Source organism: Drosophila tropicalis, unplaced genomic scaffold (assembly GCF_018151085.1).
Source record: "Drosophila tropicalis isolate 14030-0801.00 unplaced genomic scaffold, ASM1815108v1 contig_573, whole genome shotgun sequence".
NCBI lineage: Eukaryota > Metazoa > Arthropoda > Insecta > Diptera > Drosophilidae > Drosophila > Drosophila tropicalis.
Window position 1 is genome coordinate 3,104,851 of NW_027173049.1, and position 22,204 is coordinate 3,127,054.

The window sequence follows — 22,204 nt, forward strand, 5'->3', positions numbered from 1 at the left end:
GTTGCAGGCAATCCAAGTCTAGAATGTTTTCATTGGTTTGGCTGTAGATGATTAAAAAGTAGCGCGAAGAGAAGTGACAGAAAGATGAGGAGAAATTAGGTGAGAAAGGCAAAGAACACGAAAAGGTTCGTGAAGAGTGTAGTTAGTCAGACATCTACTAAGGTGAATAGGAAACCAGAGGGCCGGGGCTAACTTCGACCGCGTCAAAGTTTGTATACCCTTGCAACTTTTTTGGTAACTCTTTCCTTACCTATTAGCCATCAATGTGGAAGAACGTTTTATCTAAAAAGGCTTATGTTTGCGAAAGAATGGCCTACAATCATAGGAAATAACGAAGATATTGATCATAGTCACTGTTTTTCACCGATCGTTCCTATGGGAGCTATATGATATAGTCACCCGATCATTATCAAATTCGGCACAGTCATTAACAGATATATTAAATTAAGAAATGTTTAATTTGTAAGCAATCGCGTTAAAAGTAACGAAGTTATTTACAAAAGTCACTGTTTTCGACCGATCGTTCGTATGGGAGCTATATGATATAGTCATCCGATCTTGATCAAATTTGGCACAGTCGTTTATAGGCGTAATAAACTCTCTAATATTAGTTTCACCATAATAGCACAGAAAATAACGAAGTTATTAGGAAAAGTCACTGTTCGTGACTTTGGGGTTTGTATGGGAGCTATATGATATAGTGGTCCGATCCGGCTGAGATATACAACCCCTGCAGTATATACAAGCCTACGTGCAAAATTTCAGCTCTGTAGCTCTTACGGTCTAGGAGGAGTTTGCGTTGATCCAGACGGACGGACGGACGGACATGGCTATTTGAACTCATCTCGTCGTGCTAATTAAGAATATATATACTTTGTATGGTCGGAGATGCTTCGTTCTATGCGTTGCACACTTCTGACCAAAATTATTATACCCTTTTTGCAAGGGTATAAAAAGTTTCTAATCCGACGTGAGGGAACACAAAACTATAGCGTATCTAGTAAATTGGTAGAAATGACTTCGCCGTTGACTAGTTTATGGAGAAAGAGAATGCCAAAAACGAGCCTACGGTTATAAAGTGAAGGAAGATTAATAAGAAGAAGTCTATCAAAATAAGAAGGTAGGCGAAGAGTCGGGTCCCAATTAAGACAGAGTAACGCGAACTTAAGGAATTGCTTCTGAACCGATTCAATACTGCGCTGGTGAAAATAATATCGCGGGTTCCACACTGGCGAGTAATATTCTAGAGTAGGGCAAACTAACGAAGTGTATAAAACCTTTGTTACGTAGGGGTCATCAAATTCTTTGGCCCATAAGGATCGTTATCGATCTTGACGTCATCCGCAAACATGAGCACGTGTTAATGAGCCAAGGCCAAAGGCAAATTATTAATAAACAGATGACTGGGGTACACGTGACGTAACTCGAACATTTAAGATATCGAGGAACGAAAAGACACCTTTTGGGTTCTGCCAATAAGATACGACTTTAACCAAGCAAATAGTTTCGGGGAAAAACCCATGATGTTAAGTTTTGTGAGAGGCATCGAATGATCAACCGAAAGCCTTACTAAAGTCGGTATAAATAACATCAGTTTGACACTTTTTACGGAAGCCGTGGTGTACAAGGGTAGTTAATTCTAAATGGTTGGTTAGCGACGAACGATCTTTCATGAAGCCATGCTGACAAGGAGAAATATTGGATCTGGATATGTGTCGAAGGGAAGATCATTTCTTCGTAATAATTTTTTCAAACAGCTTATTGCGGAAAGTTTGTCAATCCCACGCTACAGCCGTCACACCTGGCTTAACGTTCGCCAACGCTCTTAGAGGATCACAAAAGCCGCCCCTGCAGCAAGAGCAGCAGCAAGAACAACCGGTAATTGGGGAAATAAGAAACCAATCAAGAGTCGATCGTATCGAGGCCATGATGTATAAAATGAAAGACCAGTTTGCGGCGCTGTCGCAAATGCTCATGTCTCTCATGGCCAAGCTATGCAACTAAGCCTCCATATACTAACGCGTGTTTTTTTACGCTTTTGGTTTCTTACGTTGGCAACACTGACATACCGCATGATGTTCATGACATCACCGCAGCAGCGCCAACATCAGCGGCAGCAGCAGCAGCGCCAGCATCAGTGGCATCAGCAGCAGCGCCAGCATCAGCGGCATCAGCAGCAGCGCCAGCGGCAGCAGCAAAAGGGGCAGCGAGTAGGAGGAGCAGCAGTAGTGGGAGTGTGGGCAGAACGGGCCAGGAGGCCGAAGCCGGAGGTGGCTGGATGGAGAACACCCAAAAGAGATGAAAATAAACTATTATAACGTGAGATGAGAGCAAAGGCTTGATGATTGGGTGGTGTGCGTGCCGTTGGGGGACGGAAACCAAATCCTTGCTACGGCAAGGTTACCTCCTCAAATAAGAGGAAGTTAACTTATATACTTTATGGAGTCGGAAACCTCTCTTTCTGTGCGTTACAAACATCTGACCAATTTTATAATACCCTCTGCAAGGATATAAAAATGTCATCAGTCGGGGAGTGCATGGTAACAATCTACCCATAACTCTATAAAACAAGCTTCAGGTACAAACTTTATATACCAAGTTCAGTTGATTTCTGAGGTAATGGTTCTTCTAATGGTTCTTAAATTTTCTATGTGGTTTCATGTTAATTTTTTTGAGATGACAATTAAGTTTTTATGCTTTCTATTAAATAATCTGCAAAACTCAACTTTATATTAAATAACCAATTTTTATACCATACACCCATATGGTGAAATGGTATATTAAAGTCGTCAAAATGTATGTAACAGGCAGAAGCAAGCTTCTCCGACCCTATAAAGTAAATATATTCTTGATCAGGATCAACAGCCGAGTCGATCTAGCCATGTCCGTCTGTCCGTCCGTCCGTCCGTCCGTCCGTCTGTATGAACACGCAGATCTCGGAGGCTATAAGAGCTAGAGCCACCAAATTTGGTATGTATACTCGTGTAGTATGTAAATGTATAGAGTTAATTGGATTTTTTGCCACGCCCCCTTACGAACCCAGGAATCACATGAAACTGTTTTGCTTAAAAAGTATAACAGCTAGAGACATCAAATTTGGTTTGTATACCCGTTTAGTTAGCGCGCAGAAATTAATTGTTCAAACTTTTTGCCACGCCCCCTTACACCCCCAGGAATCACATAAAACTGTTTTTCTTAAAAAGTATAACAGCTAGAGACATCAAATTTGGTGTATTTACTCGTTTAGTTAACGCGCAGAAACTAATTGCTTAAACTTTTTGCCACGCCCCCTTCCGCCCCCGGAATTTACATAAAACTGATTTCCTTAAAAACTATGACAGCTACCGACATTAAATTTGGTACGCAGACTAGCTTAATAGACGCGCAAATATTGGCTATTTAAAAATTATGACACGCCCACTTCCGCCCCCGCAAATTAAATAAAACTCATTTTCTCGAAAACTAACAAAGCTAAAGTCACTAAATTTAGTATGTATACTCGCTTAGTATGCGCGCAGAGTATACATCTTTTTATATTTTGCCACGCCCACTTCCGCCTCCATAATTTAGAAAAACCCGATTTCCTCCTGTAGTTTTTTGACTATCGCATTCCAATTCGGCAGACTAATTAATCTTATATATTTCTACCAAACTACCAAATTTTGAAATCGGACTAGAAACATGCAAAATATTCGTATGAACTTATTTTACTCAGCGGTCCACAAGGCCAGAATTGGCCGTTGGCTAGTGGCGGCGCTAGAGTGCTCGTGTGTTTGTAGAGTGAGCGAGATAGCACATAGTATGAAGCATGTAAAAACAATACACATACATTTGTTTTTCGAAATTTAAAAAAATTTGTTTCACCTGGTGTATGGTATACCCAAGTCGACGAGTCGACTTACTTAGGTACTTCATTTAAAACAATATTCGTAATCCTATCTAAATCTGAAACTTAGTTTGCCGCGCAGCTTACCAAAAATAATACCAAGCTTGTAAGCCTTAATAAGATCCGCCCGTTGGTGCGTATGCGTTTTACTCAGCCACCTTAAGAGCTATTGGGATCTATTTGAGCTACTTATAACCCAGGTGAGATAGAGTATGAAAATCATCAGGATCGAACCAATATACCATATAGTTTTATTTATTAATTATTTATTTATTTGTTTATTTCTTTACGTTAACTAACACAGCAGTCGACGAAAAAGCTTAACTTGAAATACACATAACAAATTAATTGGGGAAGGTAGCTTAGCTTTATACACAACCAAACATCCCCGACCCGGTGGAGGTGTTTTATTTGCACAAGGTGCCAGCTATGCCACGATTCACAGCCTAAGTGGTCAGGGATGAGTTGCAGGCAATCCAAGTCTAGAATGTTTTCATTGGTTTGGCTGTAGATGATTAAAAAGTAGCGCGAAGAGGAGTGACAGAAAGATGAGGAGAAATTAGGTGAGAAAGGCAAAGAACACGAAAAGGTTCGTGAAGAGTGTAGTTAGTCAGACATCTACTAAGGTGAATAGGAAACCAGAGGGACGGGGCTAACTTCGACCGCGTCAAAGTTTGTATACCCTTGCAACTTTTTTGGTAACTCTTTCCTTACCTATTAGCCATCAATGTAGAAGAACGTTTTATCTAAAAAGGCTTATGTTTGCGAAAGAATGTCCTACAATCATAGGAAATAACGAAGATATTGATCATAGTCACTGTTTTCCACCGATCGTTCCTATGGGAGCTATATGATATAGTCACCCGATCATAATCAAATTCAGCACAGTCATTAACAGATATATTAAATTAAGAAATGTTTAATTTGAAAGCAATCGCGTTAAAAGTAACGAAGTTATTTACAAAAGTCACTGTTTTCGACCGATCGTTCGTATGGGAGCTATATGATACAGTCATCCGATCTTGATCAAATTTGGCACAGTCGTTTATAGGCGTAATAAACTCTCTAATATTAGTTTCACCATAATAGCACAGAAAATAACGAAGTTATTAGGAAAAGTCACTGTTCGTGACTTTGGGGTTTGTATGGGAGCTATATGATATAGTGGTCCGATCCGGCTGAATCCGAGATATACAACCCCTGCAGTATATACAAGCCTACGTGCAAAATTTCAGCTCTGTAGCTCTTACGGTCTAGGAGGAGTTTGCGTTGATCCAGACGGACGGACGGACGGACGGACGGACATGGCTAGTTGAACTCGTCTCGTCGTGCTAATTAAGAATATATATACTTTGTCTAGTCGGAGATGCTTCGTTCTATGCGTTGCACACTTCTGACCAAAATTAATATACCCTTTTTGCAAGGGTATAAAAACAAATGTATTTATAAAAAGTTCTGTTGAAATGCTTTTTACAAGCATAATTCAGTATCTCGCTCACTCAAGCATATGCGCAAATGTTTATATATGTTTATATATACCATATTTGCTTTATATTAATATCAAATTAAGTGTCCCAAATAGAATAAGGTATAAAAAAAACCGAGTACAATTGAGTTTTTTCAAATTACGGGAGCGGAAGATTATGTGGCTAAATCTGCGCATTAACTAAGCAACTGAACATACCAAATATGGTGACTCTAGCTACAATAGTCTTTAAGATAAACGCTTTGTTTTAAATTGCGGCCGCGGAAAATGGCGTGGCAAAAATTTGAAATAAACTTGATCACTTTACATACTACACGAGCCTACAAACCGGATTTGGTGGCTCTATCTCTATATAACAATTTAATAGATGACGCTTTCTGCCAGAATTAAACAAATTTCTTCAAAAAATACGCCTTTCATAGCTGCTTGGCCATTCCATGGAGTAGGCAAAATCTGGAAGAGTTTTAAGGAACTCCAAACTTGAGTTATCTCGCCTAGCTGTGGGACTCGCATAATGTCCAGAAACTCCTAGCTCAAACACTGGCATATCCAAATTGTCGTCACTCTTCTAAAAAAAATTAGTGCATTCGATTTAAAATCAAACCTTTATCTGTCTTCTTTGTGTTGTTTACTTACCAAAAGCTCAAAATAAAAATCAATAGGTGAACTATCTTTTCCATATGTGATTAAAATTTGCAGTGGCGGCTTGTAGGTACCGGCATAGTCGAGCATTTTTTGATCAAATGACCATTTTAATAGTTTCACGCCCAATTTAGGCTTAACAAATAAACCGAGATTTGGGGGTCCACTCAGTTGAAAAAAGTATCGTACTCGATAGCCATTATCCAAGACTGTTTTGTTGATAAGTTTCAACACTGTGGGATAGGGTAATTCTACAGGTTCCCATCTGGGTAACCATCGAGCCTCATTTCTAGAGGCACACCATCGATAACACGGAATGCCGCACATCAGCTCGTCGCCACAAGTGTCTCCCATTCGTTGCAAGTTAGTCAAATTCATAGTCTGATGAAGAGGTTGCTCCTTATGTCGATCCAACAAATGAAGGTAGTAACCAGAATCTTCAAGACTCAAATTGCCATCAAAATCATAGAACCTGCGATTCACTTGCTAGAATTTGAAAAAATAGTTATAGGTGTATTAATAGTTCAAGGAATTAAAGATTGGACCATTGAACTATACCATTGAATCAACACGCATTACGTTAGTTTTGGAGCGATATGGAAAACCGATGTGCGAGAGAGTGATCATGCAGAATATAAACATAGTTAGGACCAATCCTCCGATTAAACAGTTTGGGCGACGGAACGCATTGATAAGAGGAGCCTAAATATAGCGAATACAATAATAACGACTTTAAAATATCTAGAAATCCTACCAGAAAACCAAACGATAAAATAGAACCCAAGGCACACAACAAGGCAACCAACATGTCCGGATTAGGAGAGAGGCCGTTTCGACCTGTCATTGGAATGACAATTGATATAATACCATAGAATCTGTAACTTAAATATAAAAAGGGCATTATCTGACCAGCGCCAATTATAAGTGCCCATAAGTAGCCTGCAATAATTAAAAGTGTTAACAGTTATTGGCTTAGATGAAGGGCACCCTTTATCTCACCTCGATCGTGGAGTGTGCTTAGCAGATTTATGACTTGAGAGCCGAAATAAAAAAAAAATAGAAATCATGCACAGATAGGTACTACGGAAACTTGCAATCGTTAAAATAATACAAATCACAGATAGAATTACACAGTGGCCGTGTTGAGCTATTTGTAAACGATATGCATGGCAGATCTTCTCCTACAAATGAACATATGACTGAATTGCAGTTTAATTTTAATAATTATAATTCACATACCTGTGGTCTTAGAGTCAAATATAGTGTCGATGGCAATACCAAGCCAATTAATGAGGGACAAATGAAGATACCAATGAGCAGCCAGCTGTTGCTGAAATAGGTCATTGTTCGGTCGCCAGCATCGTAGAAAACCGACATTAACAAGGGAAACCCGAAAGCCAACAGAAAACCAAGAACGGCCAATAGAAGAAATATGCCGAATTCGCATGCCAATGTGCTGACTCTCTCACACGATACTCTCGACATGCGCCACAAGGAGACACATACGACAAGTATTCCACCGAGAGAAAATGACATATTTAAAGCTACACCAGTAGATTCGTAATAGTAGATAAAGAAAAGACCCAGGAAATCAAAGAACACGGAATGGCCTTGGGAATATGCCTATGAAAGGTGATTTTAGTGAAATTAAACATTTTTAATTTATACAAACTAACCTCGGTGTCATACATTTCTTCTGCGTTACAAATACTGCGTGTTAAAGCTAAGATGTTGTCGCCTGAATTTTGTAGCGAATCTCGAGATATGAGTCCCCAGCGGTCAAACTTTGTATGGTAAACAAATCCGTTTTTTACCGTGGCCAAATCCAGCCCTGAAAAATTAAGGATTTTTTACTATACTGTTTGGGAAAAGGACCTATTTAAAAAGTCACCTGGCACCGGTCCATAATCACGGAAAATTCTAAAATCAGTATCGGAGGGAATAAGGCCGGCTTGAAATATTTCCTCTGCAAGTGTAGTTGCAAATGGATGTTTCACACTATTTCTGTAATGCTAGGGATAACAATTAAGGATGGTTTTAGTGAGTTGCTTGTAAAACAGGTAATAAAACTATTTGGATAATCAAGCCAAGGGCATAACCATGATTTCATAAAAGGCTATGCTGAACCCTTCTTAGGACGTAAGCTAAAGGATCATTTAGCTTCAACAATATGTATAGCTATTTATGATCTTACCCTCATTAGCCATGGATGATTAGGTCCGCTTTGGAAAAGTAATTCACGTCCACCCGATGAGCCTTCAAGGTTGATTAAGGTTTTGCAATTTGGGGCCCACTTGTGCTGCGTAATAAACCCGTGAGCGGCTAGCAATGATTGCTCTTCAGCTCCATTAAATAAAAAAACAATTGGATGAAGAAAAGTTTTTTCAGATATGGACATCTGGCGTAGGACTTCCAACATGACCACTACCATAAAGGCATCATCCCCCGCACCTGTTTGAAAAGATTTAAGATATGGAAGGAATTTCGGAAATAGCTTCCAACTCACCCCACGCTCCTGGCTTGGTATCGGTGTGACTATTCAATAGCAAATACGATGTGCTATTGGAATTTTTAGCACTTAGTTTCACTATCACATTTTGTACACCCCGATAAACGTTCATCAATTGGTCTCTCATATAGGAACCCGACACATGCTGAACATCCACCTCCAATTCAAATAAATCTGTGACCATTTGTGAACGAATTTTTTCAATTTCATTGAGCAAAAAGTCGTAAATTACAACTTCGTTTGCTACATCTCCGGTGACACGTGGTCCCATTCTATCAATTTCGAAGAGCAAGATTTCGGCTCGTTCTGCTACAAATTCTCCAGGTTTTTCAATTTCCTGTGCTATCTTCAGACCATTTGGTAGGGAATGAGATAACGGTATGACAATAGCATAAAAGAGGGCCAGCCAAGCCATCAGAAAACCAGCGCCAAAGAACCATGGCAACTGTTTACAACTCCGTTTAGATTCAATGCTCATCTCGGCCCTGACAGTGTCCATATCTTCCTCTGTCACTCCTTCATTGGAGATCATCAATACCTTTGGAAAAAGAGGAACTGAATAAGTAATGGTACTCAAGGTGTTTGCAGAGTACTTTTTCATACACTATTTTTATCCTTATGCCTCATTTTTAAAATGGTCGTTTCCACAAAGACTCGCGACGTGCAACTAAATTTGCACGCGCATCCGGCAACTTAACACATAATTCTGCGTTATGCTAGTTACGATTTAACCATCTATTATAAATATATTTTTTCTCTACCATAAAGATATTCTGTTTTTGTGGTGGGATTGAGTAATTGTACCCTGGAATATAAAGTTTCTTTGTCAGCATACAATATACGATATATGTATATAAGGATACCAAGAAAATTTAAATATACCGACACTAATTTCAACATTAATTTGTCATAGAAATTAAAAGTCAATTAATTATTTAATATTCGCGACCTTTATTATTTATCAAATGATTATTTTTTTTTTCTTCTTCTTCTTTTAAACGCATCCCTGCAAAAACATTAAGACAAAATTGGATCAAAGTCGGGTTACTATCTATGTATGCATAATATTCTATAAAATGGAACGCTATATGATCCGCACTTGTGTAGAGAAAGAGTGAACAAAATTGTCGAGCGTATAAAAACTTCGACGCTGTCTCTAGATTTTACTTCTTTTTTTTGATTATTTTATTGATGCCGTCATTTTGGCTGTTAACTATACAAGAATCATGAGGGACAAATTTGAAATGTTTCGATTTATAGCCGCAATTCTTCTTGCAGATTAGTTTTACAAGAAGTAATATCAAAGAAGCTAACATCGGCTATGCCGAAGTTTATATACCCTTGCAGTCCTTGGCAATAATAATTTTACATGTTCAAAATTTGTTTTCTGCAACTCAATTCATCAATATACATACAAACAAAACAATTTTACTCTTCATACTACAATTTGTTCTTCTTTCCCCATTCCCTGTGTGTGTATGCATGTGCTCTGTTGATGACGTATTACGTAGTAGTTAGCAAGCAGCGCTGCCGGCAGAGCTGGGAGCAGAGCAGAGATTATTATATTGACTGTATCTTGTGTTATATTCATCCGATCCGATTCAAAATTTGGGATCTGGGATTTTATATCTAATATTATCACATATGTGAAAATGTTTGTTCTGGAGCTATATGATATAGTAGTCCGATCCTAATAATTCTCATACTTAATCTGCGCCAGATAATAAAAAGCACAGAAAAAATTTCAGCCCGATATCTCTTAAGGTGGCTGAGTAAAACGCATACGCACGGACAGACAGACGGACACGGCTATATCGACTCAGCTTCTCATGCTGATCAAGAATATATATACTTCATGGGGCCGGAAACGTCTCCTTCTGTGCGTTACAAACATCTGATCATTTTATAATACCCTCTGCAAGGGTATAATTAATAAACTTGCAATCGTAAAAGTTTGTTATATGACCTTCATTATAGTCTAGGAATTAGTTAATTACACTAATGGGTATCTTGCCGAAAAGAGATTATTATAAGACTTATATAATTTCAGATGATAGTAAAGTATATAATCTGTATTTATTTTGCCAAATTAGGTCGATAAGCTGAGGTTCCCCTGGTAAGTACAATTCTTATTGCCAGAGATAGGTCCAATTTGAAAATATATCTAGCAGAAACTATAGCCAAAAAAGTAATTTTAATAAGAAATTTTTCAAGTAACAAATTCAGAGGTCTGGGCCTTATTTTGGCCTTATTTCTCTTTTAGCTATAGACCTCAAAATAAAAGAGCATTTTATCTATCTAAAGTCTAGTGGCGTAGCCACAAAATTTTTCGGGGGGAGTTAACATGTTTTAGGATCACAGATATTGACCAAAATTCTAAATATGAGATATCACTTAGATAATGTGTTATATATAGGGTGTTGTATATTGAAATGCCTCAAAGTTGAAAAGCTCCGTTCGCTGCTAGCAATGGTCACAGCTAACGTTGCTCCTATCTTCAAAAATTTTGAAAAGTTGGGAAAAAGTCCTTTCCACACTTGTTTCATTAATGGAATCGGAAAGTCTCGGCCGCTTTATTAACCACTTGTCCATTTTAAGTTAACACACTATAACTTAGATATTAGAAATAACTATTCAATGCTTTTTTGCTTTCAACAATGGAAAATCTACGGCTCAAAAAGTTTTGATTTCTCGTTTACGAATATACATATATAAAGAGGGTCAGATAGTTGTCACCAGAGTCCAGAGTCAACAGAGTACGACAGAGTTATAGGTTAGAATCTGCCCAAACTCAGACCTATGATGACACAGATTTTTATTTTCTGTATGGAAACTTATTTTCGAATGTTCCATAACTCAAATCAGATTTGCTAGCGATTTACCGGGGTATAACTGTATATGCACAACTTGTCTACTTTTTGTCCGATTTGAATAAAATTTAACACGTTGTTGGATATTAACCCACTTATGCTGTTTTTTAAACTATTGGAGGAAAAAAGGTAGAACAATTTTTTTTTTGCAGACGATACTATACACTTTCAATACAGTTCTTGACCCCATAAAGTATGTGCAGTTTGGCAAGAAAGTGTTTACAGACAGGGAAAACAGCGAAATAAAAACAGTACATATGTATGTATATTCTTGATCAGCATGAGATGCTGAGTCGATATAGCTACATACAGTGGCGGACACGAATTTAAGATGTTTTTTATTTTTTTTTGTTTTTGATTTTCCCGGCTCTTTAAAAAGTTAATGGAATAATTTTTTCTGTAATTTGTTGTTTATTGTGTTCAGATTGCGAACCATAAGAATTTTCATAGTTTAATTCGTTTTTTTTACAGGTGCATTTGAACAAAGAGAAGCATATGTATATCCGTCTGACCATATTCGGCGCATTCTCCTGGGAATTCGCAATTTTGTAAACTTTTCCTTTCGTTCCGATGCTAACGTTTGTTACTTTCCGGTCGCAATTAATCAGCTGATTGAGAAGCGTTAATGGATAGCAGAGCCGATAAATCATATCATTAAAATAAGCTCAAACTATAAGGATGGTGTTCTGTGCTTTTAGTCGCGTGCATTTGGGCTAATTTTTTAAAGTCCCTCTATATGCATAGTAAGTTTAAAGTTAGCAATCTTTTTTATACCCTTGCAGAGGGTATTAGAAATTGGTCAGATGTTTGTAACGAACATAAGGAGACGTTTCCGACCCCATAATGAGAAGCTGAGTCGATATAGCCATGTCCGTCTGTCAGTCCGTCCGTCTATCTGTGCAAATCAACGGCGCGCCGCCATCTTAAGAGCTATCGAGAGGAAACTTGGTATAAGAGCTACTTATAGCCCGGAGCAGATAAAGTATGAGAATTGTCAGGCAGCAAGCAGCGCTGCCGGCAGCGGTTAAACCGATTTATATAGACTGTAACTTGTGTTCTATTTATCCGATCAGTTTCAAATTTTGGAATCTGAGTTTGTAGGCTCGTGTAGTATTCAATACTATCATAGTAATAAATTTCCTGGGGATACTCCAATTTTTATGAAAATGTTTGTTCTGGAGTTATATGATATAGTAGTCCGATCCTGACAATTTTCATACTTTATCTCCGCGATAGTTCTTAAGATGGCTGAGTAAAACGCATACGCACCGACGGACGGACGGACAGACGGACATGGCTATATCGACTCAGCTTCTCTTGCTGATCAAGAATATATATACTTTATGGGGTCGGAAACGTCTCCTTCCGAATACAAACACAAACATATACTTGACAAAAAATAATTTTTCACTCCACGCAGAAGGGCGACTTACCAAGATTTTTAAAATTCTTTAGTGTGTCTAAAAAAATTGTTTTTTATTTGTAATTTTTAGTGTGGTACGCTTGTAGCAGTTTCGTTTACGATATTATAAATTCGTGTCGAAAAAAGTTTTTCCGTACATTTGTAAAAAAAAAAATTTAGTTCCATTTGTGTGGCTCACTACAAACTTTCAATAGTCCACTTTAATAATAACCAGAGGGCCGGGGCTAACTTCGACCGCGTCAAAGTTTGTATACCCTTGCAACTTTTTTGGTAACTCTATCCTTACCTATTAGCCATCAATGTGGAAGAACGTTTTATCTAAAAAGGCTTAAGCTTGAGAAAGAAAGGCCTACAATCATAGGAAATAACGAAGATATTGATCAAAGTCACTGTTTTCCACCGATCGTTCCTATGGGAGCTATATGATATAGTCACCCGATCTTTATCAAATTCGACACAGTCATTAACAGATATATTAAATTAAGAAATGTTTAAATTGAAAGCAATCACGTTAAAAGTAACGAAGTTATTTACAAAAGTCACTGTTTTCGACTGATCGTTCCTATGGGAGCTATATGATATAGTCATCCGATCTTGATAAAATTTGGCACAGTCATTAACAGATATATTAAACTAACAAATGTTTAATTTGAAAACAATCACGTTAAAAGTAACGAAGTTATTCATAAAAGTCACTGTTTTCGACCGATCGTTCCTATGGGAGCTATATGATATAGTCATCCGATCTTGATCAAATTTGGCACAGTCGTTTATAAGCGTAATAATATAATCTCTCTCTCTAATATAAAGTTTTAAGGTAATAACATAGAAAATAACGAAGTTATTGAGAAAAGTCACTGTTCGTGACTTTGGGGTTTGTATGGGAGCTATATGATATAGTGGTCCGATCCGGCTGAGTCCGAGATATACAACGCCTGCAGTATATACAAGCCTGCGTGCAAAATTTCAGATCTGTAGCTCTTACGGTCTAAGAGGAGTTTGCGTTGATCCAGACGGACGGACGGACGGACATGGCTATTTGAACTCGTCTCGTCGTGCTGATCAAGAATATATATACTTTGTATGGTCGGAGATGCTTCGTTCTATGCGTTGCACACTTCTGACCAAAATTAATATACCCTTTTTGCAAGGGTATAAAAATGCCAAAGCGGAATAACAAAAGACTCCTTCCAAACATCAGGAAAGCCACAAGTCTCACTCGATATAAAGAATAACCGAGATAAAGGCTTCGATAGGGAAATCCAAAACATTTCAAGGATGCAACAAGGTATATTACCAGGCCCAGGTACGAAGGAGACTTCATAGATTATAAGCTAGAGATAAGACAGTCTTCAGTTATACTATGAAAATACTATGAAAATAAGACATACAATTTAAATGTGGGATTGAGAAACGATAGGATGTGGGGATCCGAAACAGTAGTAGAATAAGTCGACTGAAAGAATTTAGCAAACAGATCTGCAATATCTGAATCATTATTAGCAGTCTGGTCATTAAGTCTGAAGGTGGAAGGTAGTAAATTTGAGCGTCGTTTAGAATTGAGAAAGTTGTAAAATCTGGGGTTCAACCTTACAGCGCACGATATAATTATTGTAGCATTGAGTATTTAAGAGACAAAATTGAGATTTGGCTATATAATAATTTGCACAGTCAAGTCCCGAACCAGTATTTTGAAAATTTTTTAAAATATCTCGATTTAATGTTACGGAGATTAGAGAGCTATATAATAATTTGCATAGTCAAGTCCCGAACCAGTATTTTGAAAATTTTTTAAAATATCTCGATTTAATGTTACGGAGATTAGAGAGCCTACGGTGAACCAGACTGGCGCGCTGGAGACGGTAGAGACATTCACATAAGGAACGCATTTATCAATTAGAGAATTAAGAGCAGAGTAGAAAAACTTCACTGCACAATCTATATCGCAGCACCCAAATATAAATGACCAATCAAAAGATAAAATAAGGCTGCTAAGAATATTGAAATTTGTTTTACGAAAACATCTACGACGAGAATTTTAAATGTTATTAAATGAATAAGTAACGGAATTGTAAGGAATAGTAACTTCAATGGTAGGGTGATAAGGATCTTCAGGTTTCACTAGGGGCTGTGTTTGTGACACATCAGAGACAAAAACAAGATCAAGGATTCTTTTAGAAGAGTTAAGGATAGAATTCAACTGATATAGCTGACAATCAAGTAGCCTATCAAGAAAAACATGTTGAAATGAAAGAGTTAAGAAGATAGATTATCATCAACAAACCAAGAAATATTAGGCAAGTTAAAATCACCCAAAACTATAAGAAAATCACGATCTTTAAGACGACTAAAAATCGTTCGTAAAGCATCAGCATGGTGCACGTAGAAGGGGGCGTGGCAAAAAGTTTCAACAATTAGTTTCTGCGCGCTAACTAAACGAGTATATAAACCAAATTTGATGTCTAGCTGTTATACTTTTTAAGATAAATAACACAGGCCGACATGATTTTTGCTGACGTTAACTTGAGAGGTGTTCTTAACTAATTCGGGTACGCTGATTCTAACTGCATACTTGGTTTTTGTCCATCACGTCTAGATTTTGTGAAATCTGGAGATCTGGGGTTGAAAAAAAGGCACCCAAAAGTATACTATAGAAAGTTTGAAACAAAAATTTTCAACTTTTTTTACGGATTTTAGAATATTTTGTGTAAGAAAATTAGTTCTTGTTTGCACATATAACTAATATACAATTTGTAAGACGCAGCAAATTCCCACAATTCTTTAAAATTTAAAAGCAGACAATGTTTGAAATCCCTATAGCATACTTTTTGGTTGAAATTTTACTCATTATAGAACTATATCCGGAGTGTAAGATATTATCCATTATAACAAAGAAATAACTCTTTGATATTTTGTAAATTCCTTTTTAATCAAGCCTAATATATTAATAGGATAAAATAATAATGTTTTTAGTACAATATTATGCTTATATCATGGAAAAATATATTGCAAATTAGGTCATTTTGAATAATTTGAACGCATTTTTTTCGAAATCCTGACGTGATGGAGAAAAACTAAGTACAGGGCCGTGATTAGCAGCCCCCAATTACTATAGGACACCTATTGAACTTCAAACACTTTTTCATGACCTCAAAAATGTCGGCCTGTGTAATTTATATAAATATAAATAATTTTAGTATACAAACCAAATTTGGTGGCTCTAGCTCTTATAGCCTCTGAGATCTGCGTGTTCATACAGACGGACGGACGGACGGCATGGCTAGATCGACTCGACTGTTGATCCTGATTAAGATTATAAATACTTTATAGGGTCGGAGTAGCTTCCTTCTGTCTGTTACATACATTTTGGCGACTTTAATATACCATAATTTTTTTGGAGGCGTTTTATTACCCGGTTGAGATAAATTACGAAAATTGTGACGATCGGACCAATATATCATATACATAGCTCTAGAAGAAACATTTTTATAAAAATTGGAATATTCTCATGAAATTTACTACGATGATAGTATTGGATATAAAAACTCATATTTTAAAATTCAATCCGATCGGATAAATACGACACAAGTTACAGTCAATTTAAATCGGTTTATCGAAGCCGGCAGCGCTGCTTGCTGCCTTCTACGTCATCACCAAATCAACAGAGCACATGCTTACACACACTTCTTACCCAGTACTCCCCTCTTCACTACCCTATTATGCTAATGGCCAAAGTGAATTGTTTAGTGAATTTCGGTGCCAGAGGCGATAAAAACAGTTTGTTGTCCCATCTCCTAATGGGCAATGCGATGAATGCGTCATGTTATCACAAGCATTGCAGAGGGCATTTAAGGTTTTTATTTTTTACTGCTAATAATATCTATGAAAATTTGGGAAAATGTTCTCATGGAGTTGTTCTTTAAGATAAAGCAATAAACAAATTTTCGATTTTTTGAAAATAAAAAAGGTAAATAAACCCTTAATTCTTCATTATTCTTATAGTTTAGAATACAAAGCTCATGCATATATGTAATTAATCGGCACTTTACGCAGATTGTGATTTAAAACTATGTATGTATATTCATTACAAGAAAAGTATATGCTCCTATTAACGAAGCTTGCAAAAACAACAATTAAGTGCACTTTTAAGAGGCAGGAACCAAGTGATACGTGTTGTTTCACTCGGATCCAAAATCGAACACCTTTTTTTTTATTTTTTGGTGATTTCACAGAAATATATATTTTTTTTTTTTTTGTTTTCTAAAATACAGTGTCACTAAATTAGCATCACTCGTTTCGATCTCGCATTTCGAACTGGACTATGTAGCAACCATGTGGTTGCCAGCGGATTTATGACCCTTAAAAATTTCTAGTATTTTCTTAAACGCAAAATTAAACAAATAGTTCCATAAAACTGTTTATTATTTTAATGCGGAATCGCTGCTGAAATGATTTTTGTAACACACCAAAGCAGAAAACCCCATTTCATCCCTAAAATTAATATCCAACAGAAATAAAACATTAATTATTTTATATTTGATTTATCTATATTTTCACATTTCAACGAAACGAAATTTTTTTAAATACAACGAAATCGGCAGGCAGAACTTTGATTGAGGAACACGGCATCCTATCCAGACTTCTTGTTGAACAGCAATGAAAGGAATTGTTGCTTGATTGGTTTTGCTGTCGTCGCTGGAGACGAGTATGTCGGAGTGGTTGTATAGGTATAAGTTGTTGTCGTGGGTGATGATGGTGATGTGGGGGTTGTGTATGTCGAGGTCGGCGTCGTAGGGCTGGTTGCAGCTTGGGACATTCCAACCAACATAGCCAAAGCGAAGACCAGTACACCAAAGAATTTCATTTTGGATAAGTAGAGTTTTCGATATTTCTATGCTAAGCTTGCAGTTGAAATTGATGCTGCACTTTAAGTGTAATTTTAAACGAGCCATGGTTCACTATTTATACAATTTTCTTACAAAATACAAAACTATTATAACACTTGTTGATGGGTCTTGTTAGCACAAATGGTTTTTTTTTTTTCTTTGCTTTTTGAGTTCGATATCTTCTATTGTTTTTCATTGTATCATTTCTAAATATTTGTCTAGCAGCAAATGAAAAGTGTCACTGACATTATGAAATGCATTATGCTTCTTTTTAACCGCATAAAGCAATTATTTATTTTGTTTTCCTAAATAGGCTTAAAGTTCAAGTAATTCTTCTTCAAATAATATATTAATTTATGTGTATGCACCATATATGTATGTACATACAGACGTTCTTTTAGATACATTTGTATTCAAGATTATTTTAATTTAAAATATATGCCTTTCATAGCTGCTTGGCCATTCCATGGAGTAGGCAAAATCTGGAAGAGTTTTAAGGAACTCCAAACTTGAGTTATCTCGCCTAGCTGTGGGACTCGCATAATGTCCAGAAACTCCTAGCTCAAACACTGGCATATCCAAATTGTCGTCACTCTTCTAAAAAAAATTAGTGCATTCGATTTAAAATCAAACCTTTATCTGTCTTCTTTATGTTGTTTACTTACCAAAAGCTCAAAATAAAAATCAATAGGTGAACTATCTTTTCCATATGTGATTAAAATTTGCAGTGGCGGCTTGTAGGTACCGGCATAGTCGAGCATTTTTTGATCGAATGACCATTTTAATAGTTTTACGCCCAATTTAGGCTTAACAAATAAACCGAGATTTGGGGGTCCACTCAGTTGAAAAAAGTATCGTACTCGATAGCCATTATCCAAGACTGTTTTGTTGATAAGTTTCAACACTGTGGGATAGGGTAATTCTACAGGTTCCCATCTGGGTAACCATCGAGCCTCATTTCTAGAGGCACACCATCGATAACACGGAATGCCGCACATCAGCTCGTCGCCACAAGTGTCTCCCATTCGTTGCAAGTTAGTCAAATTCATAGTCTGATGAAGAGGTTGCTCCTTATGTCGATCCAACAAATGAAGGTAGTAACCAGAATCTTCAAGACTCAAATTGCCATCAAAATCATAGAACCTGCGATTCACTTGCTAGAATTTGAAAAAATAGTTATACATAGGTGTATTAATAGTTCAAGGAATTAAAGATTGGACCATTGAACTATACCATTGAATCAACACGCATTACGTTAGTTTTGGAGCGATATGGAAAACCGATGTGCGAGAGAGTGATCATGCAGAATATAAACATAGTTAGGACCAATCCTCCGATTAAACAGTTTGGGCGACGGAACGCATTGATAAGAGGAGCCTAAATATAGCGAATACAATAATAACGACTTTAAAATATCTAGAAATCCTACCAGAAAACCAAACGATAAAATAGAACCCAAGGCACACAACAAGGCAACCAACATGTCCGGATTAGGAGAGAGGCCGTTTCGACCTGTCATTGGAATGACAATTGATATAATACCATAGAATCTGTAACTTAAATATAAAAAGGGCATTATCTGACCAGCGCCAATTATAAGTGCCCATAAGTAGCCTGCAATAATTAAAAGTGTTAACAGTTATTGGCTTAGATGAAGGGCACCCTTTATCTCACCTCGATCGTGGAGTGTGCTTAGCAGATTTATGACTTGAGAGCCGAAATAAAAAAAAATAGAAATCATGCACAGATAGGTACTACGGAAACTTGCAATCGTTAAAATAATACAAATCACAGATAGAATTACACAGTGGCCGTGTTGAGCTATTTGTAAACGATATGCATGGCAGATCTTCTCCTACAAATGAACATATGACTGAATTGCAGTTTAATTTTAATAATTATAATTCACATACCTGTGGTCTTAGAGTCAAATATAGTGTCGATGGCAATACCAAGCCAATTAATGAGGGACAAATGAAGATACCAATGAGCAGCCAGCTGTTGCTGAAATAGGTCATTGTTCGGTCGCCAGCATCGTAGAAAACCGACATTAACAAGGGAAACCCGAAAGCCAACAGAAAACCAAGAACGGCCAATAGAAGAAATATGCCGAATTCGCATGCCAATGTGCTGACTCTCTCACACGATACTCTCGACATGCGCCACAAGGAGACACATACGACAAGTATTCCACCGAGAGAAAATGACATATTTAAAGCTACACCAGTAGATTCGTAATAGTAGATAAAGAAAAGACCCAGGAAATCAAAGAACACGGAATGGCCTTGGGAATATGCCTATGAAAGGTGATTTTAGTGAAATTAAACATTTTTAATTTATACAAACTAACCTCGGTGTCATACATTTCTTCTGCGTTACAAATACTGCGTGTTAAAGCTAAGATGTTGTCGCCTGAATTTTGTAGCGAATCTCGAGATATGAGTCCCCAGCGGTCAAACTTTGTATGGTAAACAAATCCGTTTTTTACCGTGGCCAAATCCAGCCCTGAAAAATTAAGGATTTTTTACTATACTGTTTGGGAAAAGGACCTATTTAAAAAGTCACCTGGCACCGGTCCATAATCACGGAAAATTCTAAAATCAGTATCGGAGGGAATAAGGCCGGCTTGAAATATTTCCTCTGCAAGTGTAGTTGCAAATGGATGTTTCACACTATTTCTGTAATGCTAGGGATAACAATTAAGGATGGTTTTAGTGAGTTGCTTGTAAAACAGGTAATAAAACTATTTGGATAATCAAGCCAAGGGCATAACCATGATTTCATAAAAGGCTATGCTGAACCCTTCTTAGGACGTAAGCTAGAGGATAATTTAGCTTCAACAATATGTATGCTCCTACCCTCATTAGCCATGGATGATTAGGTCCGCTTTGGAAAAGTATTTCACGTCCACCCGCGCCAGCGCCTTCAAGGTTGATTACGGTTTTGCAATTTGCGGCCCACTTGTGCTGCGTAATAAACCCGTGAGCGGCTAGCAATGATTGCTCTTCAGCTCCATTAAATAAAAAAACAATTGGATGAAGAAAAGTTTTTTCAGATATGGACATCTGGCGTAGGACTTCCAACATGACCACTACCATAAAGGCATCATCCCCCGCACCTGTTTGAAAAGATTTAAGATATGGAAGGAATTTCGGAAATAGCTTCCAACTCACCCCACGCTCCTGGCTTGGTATCGGTGTGACTATTCAATAGCAAATACGATGTGCTATTGGAATTTTTAGCACTTAGTTTCACTATCACATTTTGTACACCCCGATAAACGTTCATCAATTGGTCTCTCATATAGGAACCCGACACATGCTGAACATCCACCTCCAATTCAAATAAATCTGTGACCATTTGTGAACGAATTTTTTCAATTTCATTGAGCAAAAAGTCGTAAATTACAACTTCGTTTGCTACATCTCCGGTGACACGTGGTCCCATTCTATCAATTTCGAAGAGCAAGATTTCGGCTCGTTCTGCTACAAATTCTCCAGGTTTTTCAATTTCCTGTGCTATCTTCAGACCATTTGGTAGGGAATGAGATAACGGTATGACAATAGCATAAAAGAGGGCCAGCCAAGCCATCAGAAAACCAGCGCCAAAGAACCATGGCAACTGTTTACAACTCCGTTTAGATTCAATGCTCATCTCGGCCCTGACAGTGTCCATATCTTCCTCTGTCACTCCTTCATTGGAGATCATCAATACCTTTGGAAAAAGAGGAACTGAATAAGTAATGGTACTCAAGGTGTTTGCATAGTACTTTTTCATACACTATTTTTATCCTTATGCCTCATTTTTAAAATGGTCGTTTCCACAAAGACTCGCGACGTGCAACTAAATTTGCTCGCGAGCAATTTAACTTAAAATTCACCATATGCTGGTTAACGATTAAGCAAGTCTTATAGATTTATGCTCTATCATAAATTTTTTTATCTTTTTACTTCAGCATAAAGATAGTTAGCTTTTATCTTAGAATGCCGTACTTTTGGTTGATGTATATACTCTTACCAAGAGGGTATATTAATTTTAACTACATATGTACACATACATATATGTATTCTGAATCGTGTCCTGTTTAGCGGTCGCTCGAGATCATCAACGCACAAAAAGAGATGTTTTCGACTTTCTTCATCCGCATGCAAAGTGGAGTCGATCTAGCCATGTCCGTCTGTCCGTCCGTCCGTATGAACACGCAGATCTCGGAGGCTATAAGAGCTAGAGCCACCAAATTTGGTATGAATATTCGTGTAGTATGTAAATGTATAGAGTTAATTTGCAATTTCGGCCACGCCCCCTTACGCCCCCAGAAATCACATAAAACTGTTTTTCTTAAAAATTATAATATCTAGAGACATCAAATTTGGTTTGAATACCCGTTTAGTTAGAGCGCAGAAATTAATTGTTCAAACTTTTCGCCACGCCCTCTTACGCCCCCAGGAATCACATAAAACTGTTTTTCTTAAAAAGTATAACAGCTAGAGACATCAAATATG

The 22,204-nt window shown here is 37.3% G+C and overlaps 3 protein-coding genes across 3 annotated transcripts; all 3 read right to left on the minus strand.

Annotated features, from left to right (window-relative positions):
• Positions 1–5,382: 5,382 nt before the first annotated feature.
• On the minus strand, positions 5,383–9,177 carry LOC137575357 (endoplasmic reticulum metallopeptidase 1-like). Its single transcript, XM_068287900.1, is given in 12 exon segments — positions 5,383–5,940; positions 6,009–6,500; positions 6,573–6,716; positions 6,769–6,953; positions 7,014–7,068; positions 7,070–7,195; positions 7,254–7,637; positions 7,691–7,845; positions 7,906–8,026; positions 8,209–8,465; positions 8,521–9,061; positions 9,127–9,177. Coding segments are annotated over 12 exon segments (2,652 nt in total). The 5' UTR covers positions 9,151–9,177; the 3' UTR covers positions 5,383–5,772.
• Positions 9,178–17,220: 8,043 nt separating this feature from the next.
• Positions 17,221–17,758, minus strand: LOC137575556 (rho-related protein racD). The gene has a single exon (XM_068288143.1). The coding sequence runs from the start codon at positions 17,678–17,680 to the stop codon at positions 17,447–17,449; it is 234 nt and encodes a 77-aa protein (XP_068144244.1). The 5' UTR covers positions 17,681–17,758; the 3' UTR covers positions 17,221–17,446.
• Positions 17,759–18,032: 274 nt separating this feature from the next.
• Positions 18,033–21,531, minus strand: LOC137575425 (endoplasmic reticulum metallopeptidase 1-like). The gene is made up of 11 exons (XM_068288002.1): positions 21,482–21,531; positions 20,876–21,416; positions 20,561–20,820; positions 20,268–20,388; positions 20,053–20,207; positions 19,616–19,999; positions 19,377–19,557; positions 19,132–19,316; positions 18,936–19,079; positions 18,368–18,859; positions 18,033–18,299 (listed from the first exon to the last, which is right to left on the minus strand). The coding sequence occupies exons 1-11, from the start codon at positions 21,503–21,505 to the stop codon at positions 18,132–18,134; spliced, it is 2,655 nt and encodes an 884-aa protein (XP_068144103.1). The 5' UTR covers positions 21,506–21,531; the 3' UTR covers positions 18,033–18,131.
• Positions 21,532–22,204: the final 673 nt, after the last annotated feature.

What these genes read in the sequence shown, in the direction of transcription:
- LOC137575556 (XM_068288143.1), bottom strand. Translation starts at nt 17,680, where the DNA reads ATGAAATTCTTTGGTGTACTGGTCTTCGCTTTGGCTATGTTGGTTGGA.
- LOC137575425 (XM_068288002.1), bottom strand. Translation starts at nt 21,505, where the DNA reads ATGAGGCATAAGGATAAAAATAGT. An exon ending in ATTTGACTCTAAGACCACAG is followed by an intron (nt 19,558 to 19,615) that starts GTATGTGAATTA and finishes GTTCATTTGTAG; the next exon opens with GAGAAGATCTGCCATGCATA. An exon ending in AAGCACACTCCACGATCGAG is followed by an intron (nt 19,317 to 19,376) that starts GTGAGATAAAGG and finishes TAATTATTGCAG; the next exon opens with GCTACTTATGGGCACTTATA.